Genomic DNA, 22,450 nt, shown 5'->3' on the forward strand with positions numbered 1-22,450 from the left:
AACTTCAGACACCAAACGTGTCTCGGCAGATCGAGTCCGTTTGGGATAAGGGGGAAAAATTGTGTAAATGTGATTGTTTGCTGCGCCATTCCTTTAAAGCTAATTACTGTTTGTAGACATTTATGAGAGCTTTTATGACGGCCTGGATAACATGAATACGTTTATGGTGGCGACAGTGCAGTGTGGTATGTCTGAGGACGAGTCTGCTCTTCATAACTCAGACTGTGTGAAACCGAAATTTTACAACGTGGAGACTTTTGTTCCTTCTTTTTTTTACAGGTTTAACCAAACCAACCAAAGACAACAAACAACCGATACTGTAGTTAATGCAAGGAGCCCAGTATTGTTACAATGGAAATTCTCCTCTCACCACAGCTTGAAGAAACGCAACAGTTGCATCAGTCTTTCACATGGCATATATTTCAATTAGACATACATTCATATGCAGTATAGTCCTCTTCAGTGTATAAGTCTTTTACAGAGTTATGTTTGTTTAGAAGCATACTGGATAGCATGGTTGTATTATAGAAAACTTGGAATTATGGTAGTCGTACATAGTTGTCATAAATAATTCGGTCACTTTGCCTCACGTTAATGGAACAGGGAATGCTCTGGGCTTTCGTTTGTTTGTAGTATGTGCATCTGGAGATGAAAAGTGCTGCAGTCACCGTGCACAGTATCCATGGTCCAACCACGTCCACCTGCAAGTGAACGATCCGTTTATCGTATTTCGGAAAACATGGTTGCAGATCTGTGCCGACGGCATGCTTACCATGATATTCTAACCGATCAGATTTAACACTCCTCCGCTCCTCAGGTGGAACATTTGTAGTCTTTTTGTGTTTTTAAAGTTGGTTTGCTTCCCTATGGAAGAGGAGGAGCTCCTCGATATCTCAATATATATATATATATATATATATATATATATATATATATATATATATATTTATATAAAAGACCAATGCTGTACATTGTATTTGTGAGTGATTTCTGAAGCAGCATCATGGCCACATACATATCTAAAATGCTACTGTTCATTTTTTGACGAGAGAGAAAAAAAAAAAAAACAACAAAAAACAATAATGTACACCTGGACTGCATCTCCATGTAATGTTCCTCAATCTAGAAGTCAGTTAAAGATATCCTTTGATGTCCATCACTCCAGATGAGATCCTAAAGCAGCATCAGCAATGGGAGGGGGTCGTACTTTACCCCCCAGTTCCACTTAACAACTCATCTCCCTCAAAACCCCACCGTTTCTCAATGGTCCGTCGGCCTTCTGCTACCCCGTACCACTCCCCTCGGAGCAAGTCACATTAATAATTCACGCTCTCTGATTCCAATAAGTTAAAAAGTATAAAAATAAGAGAGCAACCACAATAAAAAAAGAAAAGAGACAGAGAGAAAAATACTCTCAAGTGGGACTCGAAATAAAAAACAACTCTATTTGCCCCTAGACTCGTACGTCCCATGTATGACATGTTCTTTTAACGATGTGTGAAGTGATCGGGAATGTCTGTCTTCCCCCGTTTTTTCTCGTATTCATCTGGTTTCCCAGGGTGGTTTAAGGAGGTGGCAGGGAAAGAGGGAGTCGTTCTGAGAAAGGTTCCGCAGGGGAGGAGTTGAAGGAGGGTGGAAGTGGATCACCGGCACGTGTGCATTTCCACCATCTTGCGGCATTGTTTGCACTTGACGTAACAGCACCAGTGAAATTTGCAGCTGCACCTGTCCACCACCTCCACCTCCTCCGTGTGAAAGCCCCGGCCGCAGCACATCAGCTCGCAGCCGTCGATGGCCTTTGAAGTTTTGTTGCAGTAGCGGCCTACGGTTCCCAGCATGCCCGGTGTCCGGGGGTCGTGGTCGCAGAAGTCCGGGCTGGGGTCCAGGTAGACCAGGTCCTCGTCCGTGTGCGGCTTGAACTGCGAGTTCCGTGGCACCAGCACTTTCGTGGTGCCTATTTTGCGCTGTTCTACCTCCGTGGCGCCGTCGAACTTCTCCTTGATGACGTTGCCTACTTTGCGGAACGGCGGCATGGCCTTCCAGCAGGTCTTCACCTCGCAGGAGCCGGAAACACCGTGGCATTTACACTCCACTCGCATGTTGTTCAGAATCGCCTGGGAATAGAGGATACGGGTGTAAATCTTTAGGATCCAACAGAAAATTATGGATAAATTTCACAACTGACAGTAGGCCAAAAATGTTATTTTGGCTTAAAGAATGACTGCATACTTTACCGAATATTATTTTAAGGGATGCTCAATGATAAAAGAATCATATCAGCACTGGACTGTGTAATATCAAACTGTTGCCTGATGATACATTTATTGTAAAAGCAGCAGGTTTAGACGGCACTGCACTCTCAGAAAAAAAGGTATGAAACAGTCACTGGGGCAGTTCCCCTCTTGTCAATGGGATGGGACCCTCAAGGGTCCATCTCAGTGCCTTTAGTCAGGGAACATAACTGAACCATAATCCACTGAAATGATCTGTTCTAAGCTGGACTGACTCCACACACCCCGCCTCGCCTCCAGGCTTTTATTCTACTGCTCTGTTTTAAAATATTCGTCTATGAAAAGGTACAAATACCAACTTTTCACCTGGAGGAACTGATTTAAGGATCACAATCAGACCTTAAACCCACTGCTGGACCTTTGAGGGAACATCCTGAAAATATTGAAAAATGTACCTGCGCAGAACCTTTATTTCTAACAGTGTGGGATACTAGGCTAAAATAACTGCGTTTGTAACGTTCTACATACAGCGGCCCCCAAAAAAGTATCTGGACATGTTTGCCAATACTCAATCAACCAGTGGCAGATCTAGAAAATATTACCAGGGGTCAAGGGTGGAAAAGGATGGCAATGTTAATGTGTGAGTGGGGAGGGGGATTTGGGGAGGTTGGTTAGGGAGTGGAGAGTGAAACCCCTTTCCCTCTAAAGGCAGTTCAGATTTCAAGGTGACATTGGCCGCTCCTTTAAAATCATATCTGCAGTAAACACAAGCTCACAGAAAAGCCCCAGACTTTAAACATTTTATGAAGTAAGTTAAAGAAAAACCTCTTTAAAAATCTCTTTAATATCTCTGTGGTTTCTCCCAGACAACAATGAGATCGGATGAAAAGACAACGGAGACTTTTTCTTACGTCTCTCCTGCTGCTCAGGTCTTACTCCTGAGAAAAAGACCACAGCAGTCACACAGAGTGATTCAAAAAAGATTCATCCGATTTCAAAGCACTGTATTTTTAAACCGTGAGGCGCCTGGGAGCCAATCACAACCCAGTTGAAAGAGGCGGTCATAGAGTTTCTGACTGGCTCCCTTCAGTCTGAGAGGAGCTGAGACCCCAGAGCAGCGCGTTCTGCGTTCACCACGTCAATAAGAGTGAATCCGTCAGAACTGTGCTGTGTGATTTTCGTGGGCAGTGAAGCTCCAACAGCTCAGAGCGTTCGTCGTTGGTTCCACAGCACTGGATGATCTCCGAAATCCCACTGAAAGAGCCGTGAGAGCAGCGACGCCCGACACGCTCAATCCAGTCTGGGATGAGTTTGACTGTGGTGTTGATGTCGTCCGTAAAGCTGGAGGAGGTTCAGACTGAGACCTCATAAAATTACATAATAAACTTTATGCTCATTTACACCGTTTACAGTTCACTGCACTGATCTGTGATGATTTAAAAGTGAAATAAATCATTTTGAAATCAAATACATTTTCTTGGATTACTCATCTTTGTGTGCAACTAAACTTCCATCTCTCCTTTATTTCATGCCACTTTTATGTCTAACGCTATTTCTCCTAAGGCATTTTAGGAGAATCATCTTTAAGTCGCCAGAGCCAATAAAAAGCAACCACTATAAGCTTCTCTTCTGGGAAAGTTTACCATTAGTTAAAGAGTCCAAATACCTTTTGGGGCAACTGCAAATGCCCTCTCTGAAAAGCTAATTCAAGTGATGCTTATATATGTACATTGACAAAAAGGTACAGGGACAGAAGAAAAATAACGGATAAAGGTGTTGGTCCAGAATTCCAATGTCAATACTTGCTTATTATAATTAATTCAGACTGATTTTTAATTCCAAATACATGCAGATGCATTTCTACGCTCAGTAGAGAAACATTTTGAGCCTGCTTGTTTTTGGACATTCAAATGCCTTACTAATGATCTTGGAATGACGTCCAATTAGCACTCCCTGGCTCTTACCTTCCTCCCTGCCTCGTTATTATGGAGATTCATAAGGGCCCTGTTGGACGACTGGCCTTTGCTTCTCTCCCTGACGTCCACAAATGACTGGGAGAAGGCCACTCCGTAGGCAATGTTGTCAGAGCACCCTGACCACTGGAAGCCTGAAGTGATAGAGGGAGATTCGAACAGTGGGATACGTTAGATGCTAAAATAACTCTGCAATAGTTTATTCATTTATATTTATGATAAATGCCTTCATGGTTTATGACTGTGGCTGTGTAGCTGACTAGAAATTCCACGTTTTTTTTATCGTACCCTCGGGGCTTACGCCGTGTACATTACGGTCACAGCCGCACTTCTCCAGCTCCCCGCTGCTACAGGCCCTGGTCACTGCGAAGGCCACGCTTGCAGCAGAGATTGCATACACGAAAGCAGCCTCCCTGGTGCCTATTACGAAAACAATAAGTAAAATAAAGAGCATATTTTTCACAGAATGCAATCAAAAACAGGAGCAAAATCAGTTTTTCACCACATTTGGTTAACTGGTCAATAATGTTATTTTGTTCCTATTAGCTCTTATATAATTATGACTTCATTAATGATTATACTCCGCTCTTCACTCCATACAGTTTCCATTGTTATTTTAATAGTATACACCAATCAGGCATAACATTCTGACCACCTCCTTGTTTCTACACTCATTGTCCACTTTATCAGCTCCACTTACTGTATAGCTGCACTCTGTAGTTCTACAGTTACAGACTGTAGTCCATCTGTTCCTCTGATACTCTGTTACCCTGTTCTTCAGTGCTGCTGGAGTTTTTAAACACCTCAGTGTCGCTGCTGGACTGAAAACAGTCCACCAACCAAAAATATCCAGCCAACAGCGTCCTGTGACCACTGATGAAGGACTAGAGGACTGTGCAGCAGCAGATGAGCTGTCGTCTCTGACTTTACATCTACAAGGTGGACCGACAAGATAGGAGTGTCTAATAGAGTGGACAGTGAGTGGACAGTGTTTAAAAACTCCAGCAGCACTGCTGTGTCTGATCCACTCGTACCAGCACAACACACACTAACACACCACAACCACATCAGCGTTACTGCACTGCTGAGAATGACCCACCACCCAAATAGTACCTGCTCTGTGAGGGTCCATGGGGGTCCTGACCACTGAAGAACAGGGTAAGAGTATCAGAGAAACAGATGGACTACAGTCTGTAACTGTAGAACTACAGAGTGCAGCTATACAGTTAGTGGAGCTGATAAACTGGACAATGAGCGTAGAAACAAGGAGGTGCTCAGAGTGTTAAGAGTGCATCTTTTATCTTGCTCTAACCACTTACTATCTGTAGAGGGGGTCCAGAGCGGTGAGACATATGTATTGAGAAGAAATCAGAATCAAAAATGAACCTAATCCCAGGTAAAGACCAAAGTCCTGTTTGACCAATCTCTTGCCCACACATCAGGACTCACCTTGCGTGACTACCTTGCCAAAGACAGGGACGGTTTCCAGTGTGGAACAGTTCCAGCGCCGGTTCCGGAACTGGTACTGGCACTCGTCGATGGCTAACTGGGCCCCCCTACGTACCGCGTCCATCACCTCCACGTTACGCTTGCATATCTGCACTTGCCTTTGGATCAGCCCACGCAGCTTCTCGCACGTCTCTTCATCTGATATACTCCCCACAGACGACAGCTTAGCCAGGTACCTTAGAGACAGAAAGAGGGAGAAAAGCATGTAGGTTAGTCACACATGGACAGGCGAATATTGAATGTTGCTTGCAGTATGGTGCGTTAGTCCATCCATTTCCATGTAAACAGACATTATGTAGAAATTATTCATTTTTCAGCATTTCAGCACAATTTTTAAACAAATAATGACAGAAGCCTCAACATCTGCACATAATATCAAACGTTCCACTGTTTAACGTGCCCTCTCTATGCCTTCAACACGGCTTCCATTCTTTTTCAGAGTATTTCTCCACACCTCCAAAGTTCAGTCTTAGAAGTTGGTTGCATTTCTGATTCTCACAATTCCAAACACATTCAGTGAAGCTGAGTTCTGGACTCAGTTCATTGTTCTGAGAAAATAAGCAGCTTCTTTGTTTGATCTGCAATTGTCATTCCTCTAGTTTCTCGACAGCTACACATCCTTTCAGACCCACAGCGTTGAGTTGTCCTCTCACAGTGAAAGGATTGATCTTTCATCTAATGGGGACAGTTTTGGTGGTCTATCAAAACGTCTATATATCTTTTAAAAAATAATTTCACTCCAATTTAAAGAAAGTCCTGTTTTTTACTTATTTTCCATTGACTTAAGTATTATGTGGATCTTAAGTTTACTCAGAAATATCTCCTGTAAAATTAATAAATTAATAAATTTGTACTTAATGGCTGTTATGACTAGAACAAAAGAAAATCAGCATATACTACAATCATGTATATACTAAAAATTACATGATATAGTGCATACAGTCTTGGTTTTTTGCATTTTTGCCATTGTTTGATGCTCAGAAATGAAAAAAATCAGACGTGCGGATTCTAACCTGTTTATTCAGAATGTAAATTGAATGTAAATATGATTCGGTATTTCCTGTAATTAAATTGCAATGAAAAATTAACAGTTAACATTTAAGCATTAAAACCCTTATAACAACGTTCCCAGCACCTTAAACTACAGAGAATCTTTTGTCCGGTGTTGGATGTAAAGAGGCACCTTAAATCCTTCAGAATGACTCCACAAACTCTGAGGACTTGGAGGAAGAAAGCTGAGCCACATGGTGTGGTAAATAATTCAAAACTGAGCAAACAGAGCACTTGATCAACTTAAGCATCATTCCACGAGTTCAGCGACCCTTCATAGCTGTATCTGTTTGTTTAACCATCTGGTAAGCACAAACAGTGTAAACATAAACAGTGAGGAACTGCTAGGATCTTCTTGGAAGTCTTGGCTCTACAGATGAGGTCAGGAGGACAATGGGGGTGGGGGTGGGGGTGGCTGAAGATTATCTTACGCTCTCACCTCCGGGGCAGAGGGGTCAGGGAGACACGTGAGAGAAAGAGTCCGCTGAGCGCGCTCCGGTCCAGCTCTCCTTTAATGGCACCTTATAAAAATAGGCCGTTTCACGAGCTCGTCAAAAGCACACTTAGGGCTTCCCGTCCAAACAACCGTCTCGCTCTGGAAACCTTAATGGGAGCGGGTGGAGATGTCTGGGTAAAACAAATCGTTTGAGAGGGGTCCGTAATCGAGATAAGAGCGCTGCTGCTTAACGGCTGGACTCAGGCATTAGTGGAGTGAAGGTAGGCGCAGTTATAAAAGGCATGAAGCAGCTGTGTGTCAGTCGCCATTTCCCTGTAATTGTTTCTGTTTGGATACACATCCTAATGTTGATTAAAGAAATGGACTCGATCAGGCAAAGACATGTTTGGTGTCCAAAGTTTGCCTCTCTAGCTTTGCACTGGAGCCAAGATGCTTGTGTAGCTAATAAGTATTTACCCAGCAAATTAGCACTGTGTCTACATCTTGACACACTCGTCTAGAACTGCGTCAGTATCAGATAGACTTGCGTATCGTTGTTGTCGGAAGAAATCCTTGTATCTCTTTTTTTTGTTGTTTTTCAGTTTTTGACATCATTTGAAAATACTCGATGCTCTTTACATTGCATGTAAATTTCACGATGAATTGGCCAAAAGAAACGGCCCAAAATAACTTGGAAAGACGTCTGGTTCCATTGACTTACATTAAAAGTATAGTAGGTTTTTTCTTCCGACAACAGCGATATGTTGTTTCTGGCCCTGTATGACACACTGTAAAACAACTACCTGGACGGCTGATTTTTCCATACTTTTGTCCATTTGTATAAAAACAGCATGGTATTTTTTTAAATTGCATAAATGCAATTCTTTTGCCAAACTATCGCCTTCATAAGTTCATACTTTAGGCTTGTGCTGGTTACAGAATCCTCTTAATCGGATAACCATGTTGTACAACCCTGTTGTGTCTTAGCTCAGCGTAAGACATCACACTGAGTGAGTTTATATGTGCTTAATAATCCGATAACCGCAGATAATCAGATTTTGTCAGAAATCCAGTCAAAGCATTTATATGCACTTGAGTAATCAGATAATGGGGGAACTCTGAGTCTACATGAGTCAGACAGTCATCAGTAACCAGCCAGTAAACTCACAGAAGAAGACGTGACATAAAGCCGAGTTTTATACCACGGCTTTGCATCATCTAGAAGATGAAGAATATTTAAATCCTTTATTTCATGTTTGGTTTCAGGGGCACTACAAAGTGTTTTGCTGCGTCTTGTGGCGACGCTGCTCCCTTATCTCTGGTACCGCCGTTTGTTCTCGCACATGTGCAGACTGAGAAATCGGAAAGAAATCCGAGTAAGAGTTCTCATGCTCTGAGAAATCTGATTAGTGTTTATCAGATGTCTAGGTCAGAGTGTGGTGTTTACATCACCATTTGAATAATCGGAAAATTGCAGATATCCTATATTATGATATCCTATATATATTATGATGGGAATATTGAGTGCATGTAAACGCACTCACTGTTACTCCTCAAAGCCGTTTTGTCCGACGTCTGAAAGCTGACGCTGTGGTCCAAGCTCAACTGTGTTTCTAGAACAGCTTCATTTATTATTATACAGCTTCTATGCTATTAAGGTAAGGTACCATATTGTCCAACACATTGAAAAGTTCAGTTGTAGTCATGTGTGGAAAAACTGGTGTCTTGCTATGGTTTGTAAAAATAAATCAACAAATGGGCAATATTTTTAAACCGTCACTGGGGGGCTGTTACTGCAGCAGTTCGCTTTATCATCACTGGGATAGGCACAAGCCTAGCCCATAGGGTTCTCTGTTCCATATTGGTCCTGTGCTGATGTTCTAGCTTCATTTGTCATACAGAGTCTCAAATTTTTCCAAAGAGCTTGTGGTAGGGCAGGTCATATCCTAGCCCTCTCTGTTGACAAGGCCTGATTTTGTGGGCCAGGGATGGGGTAGATAGCACACACAGACCCTCCTCATCCCTGAGACACTCATCTCAGCACTCAGCCACCCTGATAACCTCTTCTTCACCGTCCTCTTCCGCAGACTCTATCTCGGCCAGACAAGCAGCATGACATCACCCACCAGACTAGGCCCAAGTGCTGCCTTTCATACGGCCCCTTCGGCATGTTCGTTAATATTCTATCGAAGGCCAGTTAAACAGCGATTCAACGGTTTTTACAGTATGTGTGGTCTCATGGCAGGAGGCATGTGTGGTGTGCGTTGGGCAGACCTCTTTAAAAGTGTGCACAGTGTTCCTCTCACCCAAGTTAGCATTGTACATTCACTTCCATCTTAAAGCTTGGGCTTTGTCCGTTTTTCTAAGTAACACCATGGCTTGGATATCTCACTGTGTTTGATGTGAGGGGCAAGTTGTGCTATGCTTGATTTTCGCCCAGCTGTTCCTTTAAGAGCTTTTGTAGTTTATAATAGCAAGAGATTCCCACAAATTCATATCATCCATACTGGTCTTCATCCACCCTTCGCACATGTGATTATAATGATCACAGACAAATGGTCTGCTCCACAAAATCAAAGCCGGACAAGAGCCGAAAATATCCGAACCAGCTGCTCGTGTGATGCTGGAGCTCATAACAAGTCTGACTCTCCCAGGAACAAAACACCTGATAAACTACGCTGAAAGAGATTTCGCCTTCAGCTTTGAGACCTTTTTCACGTGGGAATAAACCGGCCCAGTCCTTGGGGAGGAACGTGGGGGATCTTGTTTGTGGTGCTTCACGTTTTATCTCTCGCTCTCTGTTCCTCCTCGTCTTTTTCAGCTTTGTTTTTCCACTTGTTCCACACCTTCCACGCACTAGGGTTAACATAACGGCACGGGGGCACTGTGAGATGTTTTGATGCCTGCAGAGCGGAGGGGAGCAGGCCGCCCCTGTTGTTTTCTGGGAGGGTTTTTTTTTCAGAAGATCCCACCTGGAGATGGGCCGCAACACTCCCTCTGTAACGTGTTTGTGTTGAATTATGCAGCTCTGGCCTCCCAGCGCCAGCGGCTCCACATGGCTTAGGCCAGTGCGGCTTAGCACGCAACCATCCCGTACAGAAGGGTCGAAGGGGGCAAGAGAGGAAAACTGAAGGGAGGAGAAAGGGAGGATCACTCGGACAGATGCCAGAGTCTGTTTCTCTACACAAAACCAGCTCAGTTTTGTCTCTCTTGGTTGCTGGGCACAGTACTGGCATCAGTTCTGGGGAAATGAAGCCAGACTATAGACCTCTTTTGCGACATTTTAGCAAAACGTCATGAAAAGCACATCAGAACTGGCTCTAACAGCCAGATTAGTGATATTTAGAAAGCTGCTAATCACAAAGTCACTAATCTAGATTTTGACTAACTGATGCTGGTGAGAGAACTGGCATGACAAAGTAGCTATGATTGACAAGTTTTTGATACCAAGTTGTTTCAAAGCAGTTCTCCAATTTCTAATGCGGAGAGATACTGCAGCAAAGTGAACCCCAGTCATGGCATTTATGGTCCTCTTAAATTTAGGCTAGTAATAGACCTTTCAGTAATTAGGATGCTTTTTGACCTATATGCTTGTTGAACTATATATTTTGTGTTCATTTCATGATGAACGGACCAAAAGAAACAGCCCAGAATGACTTGAAATGTCTGGTTCCATTGACTTACATTAAAAGCGTAGCAGGTTTTTTTCCTGACTATTTTGGAGAAGGTTTTCTTCCGACAACTGCGATATTATAGGTGTTAACCCCTCGGTTTAAACAAATTATTGTTCTTATGAAGGGTGTGCTTAATATCGTTTCATGCTGTACAGAATTGGGTAGATATGTGCACTAGTGACTTTATCAAGCATATAGTGATTGAGATGGCAACACTATTATACCACAATTTCACATTTTTACATTTCACATTTATTATACTACATTTTCACAATACATGACATATATCACGACTGACACACCAAGACGATGCACTAGCAGTGGCACATTTAAACACAGGCAAAACTCTGGGCAGTGAGTTTGAAATGCCTGTCGTCCTTTACATTGTCAGTAAATTTCATGAAGAACGGACCAAAAGAAACAGCCCAAAATGACTTGGAGACGTCTGGTTCCATCGACTTACATTAAAAGTTAACTATTTTCCTTCTCCAATAAAGTTACCGTTTTGGAGAGAGGAGCACAAAAAGCATCACAATAAAAAATGGTCATCATGATAATGAGAAAATATCGTCATGTAGCCCATCACTATATTTTAAAAAGACAGATTTCAGAACCGGAATGATCCATTTTATAACATGTTTTGATGGTTTGCCTCCTTAATTAGGGAATAACTGGTGAAAAACCATCTCTGATTTGAACAGCTTAAAAAAAGAAATGATTTATATATATTTCTTTTGAGCTTCGTCGTGATACCATATCACCACTGGCTACATGAAAAATATCTTCATATGAATTTCGGTTCATATGGTCAAGCCCTGCTGCTGCCCTGCCTGTCTGAATGTTTTACCTGCTACACCTGATCAGCTAATAACAAACTCTTCCCGAGTTGAGCCGGGCGGGAAACGTGCAGGACAGGAGCGCCCCGGGACCGGGGAAGCAATTTCAGAGCGGGAAAAGGAAGACGACGTACTCACAGATGAAAGACACAGAGAAGAGGGCGAGAGGAGCACCAGAGAGGCAGAGAGGCAGAGAGGCAGACTTCTCTGTGCATCTTTTTCGAGTTTTATTGAATCGTCAAACTATCAGCTGTTTACATTTCCTGTCTGGGGAGAAATATCGGCAGTAAATAGGTGGGGGTAAATAGAAAACCTGCCAGAGCTGCTTACAGCAAATAGAGACGCGTATGCTGCGCAGAGCGAAGCCCCACGCCGCCTGTGTTTATAACAATATTTGATATTTACATTTTTCTCAGCTCTGCACCGCTGAGCACTCAGGACTGCGTGCTGAAAGGCGTGTTTATGTGGAGTAATTTCACCATCCTGCGGGACACGTTTAGGGGAACTGATGCGTTCCACTCCCCCTCATTTCCACCGTTCCTTTCTTTTTCTTCTCATTAGCCAGCAGTGTGAGCGACCACAGCGCTTTACACACATCCGCTTGCCCTCAGCAACACAACTGCCTTGATGTGGATGAGGATAAAGACAATGCAGCAGAAATAAATATTAACCTGTAACCGCTGTGCTGGGGTAATGCCGTAGTTACCAGCTACAGCAGTGTAGTTATTCATTCATTATTTGCATCAAAGAGATTATATGACATTTCTCCTAGAAAAAGGGACTATACTGTGGACTGGCTAATATGACAATTAATAAGTAAGGTGCTGATCCATATGGCATATCATCTGACTGATAACTAACCAGCCATCACCGGCTTTTGGGTCATTCCCGTTTGGGACACGTCCCGTTTGCGTCCCTAGCGTTTATTACACTTGAAAAAACATGTTAGGGCCACAACTTATTCAGATATTAAAATAAAACAATAGGTCATTTTTACAGCCTGATTTGAGCCTCAAATCAGCAATATTGGTTTTTAAATCCCATTGAATTCCAAGCACCGCAGAAGAGCTCGTCCTCACACTCATGTGTAAAGCTGCGGTCCCCAGGAGTCACTGGTGTTACCGAGTAACAAAAATCCCTTATTTTGAAATAAAAGTCTCACTCAACTTCCATTGACCTGTTCTCTGAGGATCTACGAAGAAAAGCTCATGGTGAGTCCGCTCTGTCTTTCAGTTCTCAGAGATTTTCTCATTCAGCTCCTGATCTCATACGAAGCTTTTAGCTGACGTCACTGGTGTGACCGACTTTATTCTTACGTAACTGTGAAAAAATATAACTGGATTAAATTACATATTTTAGTGGATGATCCATGATTGACAACAGGTGGTTTGATGTTCTGCAGCAGCCAATTTGTATTTGCATTTTTCATTAAAAACGTCTCCGGTGTTACCTTTATTATGTATAGCACCAATGACGATCAGTAACACCAGTGACTCCTATGGAGGTGGAAGTGGGGATTTCAGTAGAATGACCCTTTTACACTGTTCAAAAATAATGCGGGTTCTTTGAAATATCTTGGAGGAACAATCTATATCATAGAAGCATGCAGGACAGTGACCCTCTGACTCACTCTATCAGCTTACCCCAACTAATCTAAGACGTCCATCGTACATGCTACTCCAAGACACACATGCAGAGATCCCTACACCTAATCCTTTCAGTTTCAGGGCAAGCCTGAACCAGAGTGAACCCAACTCTTTCTCATCTCTTTTTAACTCTAGAGGGCAGTGTTATCTCAGTTTCTCCCCTGAGCATTGCGTGAGGGACAGCATTGTTTTTCAGAAGTGTATAACAATGTCCAAATGGCTTCTAAGTCAGAAACTTGTATGAAAGAGGCTGAAAAGGCAATCCGTTTTTCAACAGACCTCACTTACTTACATTTCAACAGAAATACTGTAATTGGTAGTTTGAAATCGCAGGGATCTACTCCCAACATCTCCAAGTCGAGACGTTTGCTCTTGGTTAAATATAAGCCGTTACTTAAGCCCCATCACTCACATAAAATGTCCATGCCAAGCTCTTTGCATGGTGATGCTTCTCAGCCCAGAGTAGATAAGGGAGTACAGCACCACAATGGTCCACTTGGACCAGCGCTGTCAGAAGAACAACACATCCGGAAATGCTCCCACAAGCAACATGCCAGGATTCTTTTCAGTACCTTTTAGCCTCATTGCTTGTACCTGCATCCATCTGCTATATCCACTATAGTTATAGGTAAGCGCACCAAAATATCCTTGAATGCTTGAAGGCATTTTCACAGTATGGTATTATGTATCACAGAAATTAGTTTTTCTGAGGTTTGCAAACAAGCTGGACAAAATTCACCAGCAACAATAAACTGTTTTGGAAGGACCAGAAGAAAAAGCCAAAAATGATAATAAATAATACACTAAGATAGTAGCATAATCGGCTGATATCTAGTCAACTACTAGTTACGGTGTAGTGTTTGTATTTCCTATTCACTGGTTGTTGTTGTTATTGTTTACAGCAGGGATGCACCAAAGTGGGAATTGTGAGCCGGTACCGATGCCAGACAGTCTTCACGTACATATCCGCCGTTGGCCATACATCGTTTATAAGACTATATATTTTCTGAATGAAGATTCCAGAGAAACACAGTGCGTGTTTCTTTAGGGCAACAAGTGCAGTAAAAATACAAAAAAATTAGACAATTTTGGCGAGATTTTCTAAGGAAACACACTCTAGATGTAGTGACGAAACTCAGAAAAGTGTACCACGATATTTATCATCACAATAATGTTGAATTACATCATGACTTCATTAAAAAGGGTTGGATATCATTAAAAAGCTTCCAGTCCCGTGATTTCAGCACTGATTCCTGAGCAATGCGTTTTTTCGATTCCTTGTTTTTTATTTTAGGTGGGTGTGGCTTAATCCAGAAATGAGAGTGAGTTGTAAGTGGGTGTAATTACTAATAAAGAGATGATTAACAGAAAGCTCTGATGTTAATACCATGGATACAGAATATGGCCCATCATCCCTGTAGATTTTGGAACAGGCGTGTTTACTGGCGCTAAGCCTGACTACGTAGATGTTGAAATGTTATTTATTACACTGAATTTTTGGTCTCTTGGAAGTATTCGGTTGCTACCTTAAAGGCTCTGAATTTTGAGGAACTTGTCATCATACTGGCCACAGTTATTAGCTGCATATGGCTTATAGATCTCCAGCCAACCTCACAAACAAAAAAAAAAAATCCTTGGCTTGTTCCTCACAAATCTTGCAATATATAGACAACTGTTACACACAACACTTCCACAACTCTGACGCTTTTGGATGTATGGATGTGTATCTTGGGGACAGAGTCTGGCTCCTGAGCCATGAAGCTCAGCGGTGTTAAATGCCACATCCTGACGATGCCTTGCGGTCAGCGTGATAAAACGCAGATCCTGAGGAGCGACGAGGGATTGAGGAGAAGCCGGGGGAACACACAGGAATAGAGGAGGGAAGCGAGGGAGTAGGGGGCAATTAGAGCAATTACTTGTGCTTGCTGGGTGCAGAAAGGGCCTGTAGGGGTTATTTCCAGCTCTGGCGACCGTTTTATTTTCGGGGGGAAATGAACTCGAGCAAAACCAGGCACTTTTTGTGGGCACCATGAAGCGCATAAAAAATAATGTGAAGACTGGAAAAATGGCAAAAGGGGGTATTAAAAATTAGGCCCTCATTTGTTTTCATCTGGTGGTCTGGCTGGAGGGAACGTCTCGAGACAGAAGTGCTAATGGGCCACTTGACCCATATCGACATAAAGACAAATCTCTAATAAAAGAGGCTCGTTCCAGGTCAGTGCACTGCCGGACCATGAGGCAAATGAGTTCTGGTCATAGGACTTTTGAACGGTAGGTCAGTATCTTCTGCTGTAGTCTTCTAAACTTTCTGAATGAAGAAAGCAATTGGCGGACCAAATGACAAGGAAGCATTTTAGTAGCCGTTCTGGGGGTCCTTAGAATAGGCCGCTGAAAGACTGAGGGTATGTGACAACACAGCTTTCACAACTTCATTGACCTGTTGTCACTGGTGTTATTTGTGTTAGCCGCGTTAGGCGCCAGGATATATTTCACATTAGGGGTTTCTCTCTTCTCGAGTTGCTCATCAGCTGCGGACTATTTATTGACTGTCCTTTGCAGATGGTTAAACCGCTGTTCTTTCCGTCCCGGGCAGCGTGACATGGGGCCGTCCCCTCAAACACGACACAATCGTCCAGTAGTTATCTGAACCGAGAGATGACTGAAGACTAGATGCAAGGAGCACCGTATTTATGCCATTTCACAGTCGTTGTTCTTGTTAGTAGTTGAAGGTATATGAGATGAAAAAGTCAGTATAATTAAATTATGATTATATTATATTATAGTTTACGCTACTTTAAATAATAACGTCTTCAAAGCCTCTTTGGTAAAAGCAGTGATCATATATATCAGCGTGAACACGAAAGAAGAAAGAACCACTGGAATACACAATAATCTTTGGATCATGGTTAAATGGTTCTTCTCTTTGATGGAACACCAGGTGGTCCTTTGAAGACCTACTATACCGAATCCTTGGCTAAGAGTGTACCATAATGCGTTGGTCAGTGACTCTAATCTCAAAATCATGAGTGAAAATATTTTACATTTTAAAGAGCCCACTCCCAGAACGCAAAATATTAATATTAAATCTTCTTCAGCGCAAGACATTCATGTCCTCTGCTCACAATTTTGGAAATCTGGTATTTAGAAACCTTTCAAATCACTTTCAAAAAACTCTTTTTTTGATTAGTGTGTGACTGTATGTCAAAACAACCACCTCAAACTGACGTCCTGCATCATTGTGCATCAATATAAAGCCAACCTGCAATGTAGCGCATTTATTAGAGTAGCAAGTCCTCCACCCCACAGCGTATTGAGCCCATTAACCCAGCACTGCTTATTTGTACTAGCAGGCAGGTGCAGGTGCGGCACAAAGTGCTCGCTCATAGAGCGCCATATAAACTGAAGGTGCTGACGGACAAACGCACGAACAGTAGGGCATAAATCCCAGAGTGAAAAGACTTCAGCCCATGGCTGTTGAGTTAAAGGAGACGTGAAAAACTGTAAGATGTCAACTTCACCAGTTTGCTTCAACAGTCCAGCCATCGGTAAGTTTCACTAGGTATATTTCTTCAGCTACACGCACATCAAAGCATATCCCAACACAGTGCGGCAAGCTAAAAGATGAAGTTGTCATTTATGGCAGAAGGCTTTCAGTAGGGATGCACCGATATGGGAACGGTGGGCCAAGATATCGGTACTACATCTATCTGGATTCGTGCAGAGAAATATACTTACTTGTAGAGACTCACAACTGCAGTAAAACGAACAGAATACTGACGTTTTAACTCAGCATCCCAGTGTGGCCCAAATATTGTGCTGTTCAAATCTAATCATCTGTCTGATGCCAATAGTTTTGAACATAAATCTGCCTTTGCCAATATGATCTGGATATCGTCAAGATTTCAGCTAGACTGTATTATGTTTGAAAAATGGCTGAAGCTACATATAAAAGAGGTACTGAATAATAATAATTACTAGAAAGATGTAAAGGAGAAAAAAGGCCAATAATAAAAGGCTATGAACACACACACACACACACACACACACACACACACACACACACAAACACACACACATTTTCTAAGCCGCTTCTCCCTCAGGGTCGCGGGGAGGAATTTAAGATAATATGAAATTATTCGATAATAATTTAATAATTAGATGAGATAATAATTAGAGGTTATATTAATGAAATAATAAGTACTACCACCATTACTACTAATAAAAATACTGCTACTAATAATAACAATAATAAACGGTTGATGATGAAAGGTCGACCCATTTGAACACGTCCCTGAATTTGCTATAAACCCTCACGACAAAGCAAGGAACGGGTCTAAATGACTAGTATCTTATGTTGTGTAGCTCAGCTTTGTTTAGTGCCGTTCCGCCTGTGAATTCAGTCCATTCCTGTTGGGTCACAGAGGTCATGGTCACGTAGCCATAAGCCGCCGTACAGCATGCGCACAGTCAAGCAAGAAGCATTCGACTCACTGCAATACAAGTTTCGGGTGTCGCTCATGCAACTTGGGCTACAAGGTCACGCAGTATGTGTGTAATGCAAAACAACGGGCCACATTCTGAGAAATATATCAGAGATTATTGACGCAGTTCGTGCAGCTGCATACCTGACCTTCGGCAGTGACCCTGTACAGTAGGAAACGCTCATATTTCCTACACCCTCTTCAATTCTTTTGAAGTCAGTTTTGGGAAGACATCTATAATCGCAAAAGGGCTGGTCATCATTCATTTGTTTAACCTCTACAACTCCTTGAGACCACCGGTGGTTCCAAAACGCTCTTCATAACGTTCATATTCCATAAGCTCCATCCAGAAGCTGGGCGTCGTGTGAGGCTGTAGCTCTTCTCTCCAGTCTAATAGACGGTGATGTCATTTTAAACCCTTATAATAAAAGAAGCTGAACTTTGTTTTTCTATTGTAAGTCGACCCGTTTTTCCCCAAATCTGGGCTATAAACTATAAACAGACGGCGTCTCTTCAGTGATCTGCTCTGGAAACATCACTTTTAGAGAACAACACAAAGAGCGTCTGAGATTTTTGGCTGTCAGCAGTAAATTGTAAGCATGTAGTGATATGTGGAGATCATAACACACGTTCTGTTCATCTGAGGAACATTTATAAGAATAAATGAATAAATAAAATCCAAATGTGCATTGATTTCATGCAGCTACTGAATAATTTTGCCTTACGATTTGGCCACGTAAATTCAGATGGACAAACCAAAAATATCCCCCTGGAGAATAAGAGGCCACCCCTGCCAGTTTCAGGCTACCTTGACATAGCTGACCACTTTTCAGCCCATTCTCTACAAGCAAATTTCAAGCAAGCACATTCATATACCTGGATATGACAAGCTTTACAGAGCTTTGCTTCGGTTATTCTCTGCAACCTGAAACCGACACTTTACAAACACTTCACAATCAACTATTCCTGTATTACAAAATATGTCTTCACGTCTTAATCTCGGACTCGAATTCCAAACTTGGGATTTTAATGATTGCATAAAAAAAAAAAAAAAAAAAACGAGCTGTTTTCTGGAACTGGCTTTGCCTGCCTGCTAATACGTGTCCTGTGACGGGGGTGGACAAGCTCCTGTTCGGATTTACTCTGTCAGAAAAATCATATTTTGCAGACAGGTGAGAGGGCTCTTTTTTTCCCTCAGGTGCGCTGCGTGCCCGTGCCTGTCCTGGACCTGCTGCTTCCACCACACCTACAGCCGCTCCGCAAGCCACCAACAAGCACTAATAGTGTTTGCATTGCCAAATCTCCAGCTGAATTAACTCTTACAGCGTTGAAGTAACTCTTTCAATCCAAAAAATGTGCTTTTCCCATTGTGACCGATCACCTACGGTAGAAGAATTGACTCTTACAGTGGTGAATGAACACCCTAGAGCGCGGAATTCACACGTAAAGAGTTCATTTGGGTCCACTCACTGTAAGCATTCATTCAACGCTGTGGATTTTGCCACGGGGCATGTTTCATCCACAGGCTAAATATGCAGCTTTAATGGGTTGTTTCTGAATGCCTGTACTGTATCAAAGGAGATTTAGACTTTTACCACTTTTGTCTCTGAGTATTACAGTGTACATTAACTTGCCGTTGGCCTCAACTCGAGACACTTAGATCGCTTTTTTTGCACGATTTGAGGATTGAACCTCTGATATCTTGTCCAAAATCAGCAGTCACAACCAGCTTGTCCTTCAAAGAGAGCTGTGAGGTTACTCAGCATTTTGCTCGAGCCAGAGATAAAAACATATTCACTGCTTTTTGGGCTGCGGCAGTCATTCAGTTTGATAGATCATCCCTGTCCAATGAAAAACATGCATCATTTTTTTTTTTGTGATTTTTACTTTTCTGTATCGTTTATGCTCAGCAGCTGTTCTTTACATTGTGTGAGAGTTTCATGATGATTGGACCAATAGAAATGCTCCAAAATTGCTCAGAATGAAATCTTTCTTCCATTGACTTACATTGAAAGCAGAGAAGGTTTTTGCCCTCTCCTGTAAAGTTACTATTATGGAGATGCCTGTTTTTCTTTGGACGGCGACGATATGCAGATTCATCCATAAGGCGGTGATTTTTATTTCTCTTACAGCATGTTTCTCACCCTCTTCTCCTTGCAGGGATGTAGCTCTCGCAAGGCTGGCTGTAGCCTAAAGGACAGCACATAAAGATGTTTAGCCTACAAAATGTCTGTGGTCGCTTTAATTCACCTTAATTCGTCACAAACTTCGCCACAGGAATGAACACAAAAGCCTCAACCCGACGAGACAAACTGCCTCAGGTGAGTCGACTGGTTGACTGGACGAGTAGCTCAATAACTGACCCACTCTGTCTACGGCTCAGAGGTGGGTAAACAGCCCAAAACCATATTATAGGGTCAGTAAAGTATCCCCAAGGGTCTCCTCAAGTATCCCCTGTAGAGCTGCAGTGGAATGGTGCTGGGATATATAATGATATTTCTTATTATCATGATCATTTACACCACATTATGCTCTTATGAGAATGTCGTGGACACCGCCAGGACATAACCGACCAACTGCATGTCTCAAAATAAAGAGAGCATAATTAGTCCCGTTGGACTGGATTTTGTGCAGTTCCGTATGCGGAACGTTAAATAAAAATCAATCGAATTTTAGTTGTCGACAGCTTTTTTTCCTGCTTTTCCAACTGATCAAACCATAGTAAACCCCATTTTTTATACTGTGTATCAACAAATTTGAAAAGGTATTGTGATATTTTCGCCATATCGTCCACCCCTAAGCAGGACGCCCAGCATCTAACATCATAGGAACCTTCGTTCGTGTTTTTGTTCGCCTTTTTCCCTCTTTTTGGAATATTTTTTGTCTAAAATAAGATGCTACAGCCCACAAATGAGAGACGTAGGAACCAGCTCAGTGTCCCAAGAGCTGTCACCGAAAACAATAACAGCCCATTAGCTTATCCACACCTATCTGCACAAGCCGTACAGGCCAACTCCACCGATTTTTCATCATTTCAGAAAAATGAAACGGTTAAGATGTAAACAAAAATCATTCTAGAGAAGCTCACGGTGAGAACGGCTCACAGCGGAGGCGACGGGAACCAGACGTCCACCTCTAAAAGCTCCCTCACGGAAAAGTGTCACCTGAAAAGGTTAAGGATTCTCAGCCTGGTGTCTGAGCCACTGGTTAATGCTGGTTTTGTGATAAAGCTTTGGCCTAAACCGCTTTGGGACCAGTGGATTTTAACCTGTTCATGGTGGAGGGAGGCATGAAGGGTGTTCTAAGGCAAAATAGTCCCCAAGAAAACCCTGTTTTGTAGATTTACTGCTACCTTGCACATAAAACTCAGGTGGGTTTGGATAGTAAACATAATGGCTATACAGATTTGTGTTGTGGGCATTGGGACTGTTGGTTCCTATCACCACCACTGTGAACTCTCTGAGTCTGTAAGTTTCTCTAATGAATTTCACATCAAACCCTAAATGACTTTTTACATCTCAACCACTGAATATCGCAGGGGTTTCGAAAAATACTTACACAGTCCTGAGATTTTACCTCAGAACATGTATCTGAGAGGACGGCTACGGCCAAATTCTCAGCAGGTCACTGAACACAGTGCCAGTGAGAGAGTAGCACAGTAGCTAATAGTATTTTTAACGTCAGAGTAGCCTATTTTGCTAACAAGTGAATGGAAATAAACGAGGAAAAACCCCCTTTTTTGTTCACTCACAGCCAGTTGCTCGCGTTGGCCGAGAAAAGCGCCAGAAACAGCATCAGCAGGGACTTTAACAAATGCTCCGAGGACATCTTGAGCAGAAATAAGGAGCAGAGTGGAAAGAAACCACAAAGGAAAGTCGGTGTACAATCCACAGGGGATGGGTGTGAGGAGCTGGAGGCGAGTTTAATCAGAGTTTATCACTTCTGACGAGCGGCTAATCCATCACCAGGTCCTGAGAGCTTCTTCTTCCTCAGTAGCTTCTCGCCAGGGTCCTCACACACAGAGATGGAGTGATCTGAGGGAAGAGTGGGAGCGGAGGAGCTCAGCCTGGTTCCTCAGCCGCTCTCCTGCTCTGTCCGTCATAATCGGCTCCTCTCTCGGCAGCGGGCTGAGGATGAAGAGGGAGCCGTGCTGGGTTCAGTCCTCCTGCGGCGCGTGTGTGAGAGGGAGAGAGAGTGTGTGTGAGTGAGCGCGTGAGAGGGAGTGTGTGTGGTGCTGCTGCAGTGTGTGTGATGGTACTGAGCCCAGCGTGGAGCGCCCACCTCACTTTAGTTCCTCCTGAAGGGCTGTGGAGGGGCGGCGCAAGACCTGGGGGAGGTTTTGGTTTGTGTGTGTGTGTGTGTGTGTGCGCGTGTATGTGTGTATGTGTGTGCTTGTGTGTTGAGTGTTTAATAGGTATATATATATATATATATATGTACATATAGTGGTCAAACTTTAGAACTGTAAAAAAAGTATTTAATCAATCAATTAATTAATTATTTAATTACATACTAATAATTAGCTTGGCCAGTTCTAGCTGGTTAAACTGGTAAACTAGCTTAGATGGTAAACCAGTATAGGTAATGTTTTCATTTGAGTTTGATGGCTTAGCT

At 42.7% G+C, this 22,450-nt stretch overlaps 1 protein-coding gene across 1 annotated transcript; it reads right to left on the reverse strand.

Moving 5' to 3' along the window:
• Positions 1 to 397: 397 nt before the first annotated feature.
• Positions 398 to 22,111, reverse strand: wnt4 (wingless-type MMTV integration site family, member 4). The gene is made up of 5 exons (XM_017714822.2): positions 21,588 to 22,111; positions 5,654 to 5,889; positions 4,493 to 4,624; positions 4,196 to 4,338; positions 398 to 2,114 (listed from the first exon to the last, which is right to left on the reverse strand). Exons 1-5 carry the CDS (start codon positions 21,662 to 21,664, stop codon positions 1,644 to 1,646), a joined length of 1,059 nt encoding a protein of 352 aa, XP_017570311.1. The 5' UTR covers positions 21,665 to 22,111; the 3' UTR covers positions 398 to 1,643.
• Between the last annotated feature and the right edge of the window lie 339 nt (positions 22,112 to 22,450).

This window comes from Pygocentrus nattereri, chromosome 21, assembly GCF_015220715.1.
Source record: "Pygocentrus nattereri isolate fPygNat1 chromosome 21, fPygNat1.pri, whole genome shotgun sequence".
Classification (NCBI taxonomy): domain Eukaryota; kingdom Metazoa; phylum Chordata; class Actinopteri; order Characiformes; family Serrasalmidae; genus Pygocentrus; species Pygocentrus nattereri.

What these genes read in the sequence shown, in the direction of transcription:
- wnt4 (XM_017714822.2), bottom strand. Translation starts at nt 21,664, where the DNA reads ATGTCCTCGGAGCATTTGTTAAAGTCCCTGCTGATGCTGTTTCTGGCG. An exon ending in TGGCAAGGTAGTCACGCAAG is followed by an intron (nt 4,625 to 5,653) that starts GTGAGTCCTGAT and finishes TTTTCGTAATAG; the next exon opens with GCACCAGGGAGGCTGCTTTC. An exon ending in ACACGGCGTAAGCCCCGAGG is followed by an intron (nt 4,339 to 4,492) that starts GTACGATAAAAA and finishes CTATCACTTCAG; the next exon opens with GCTTCCAGTGGTCAGGGTGC.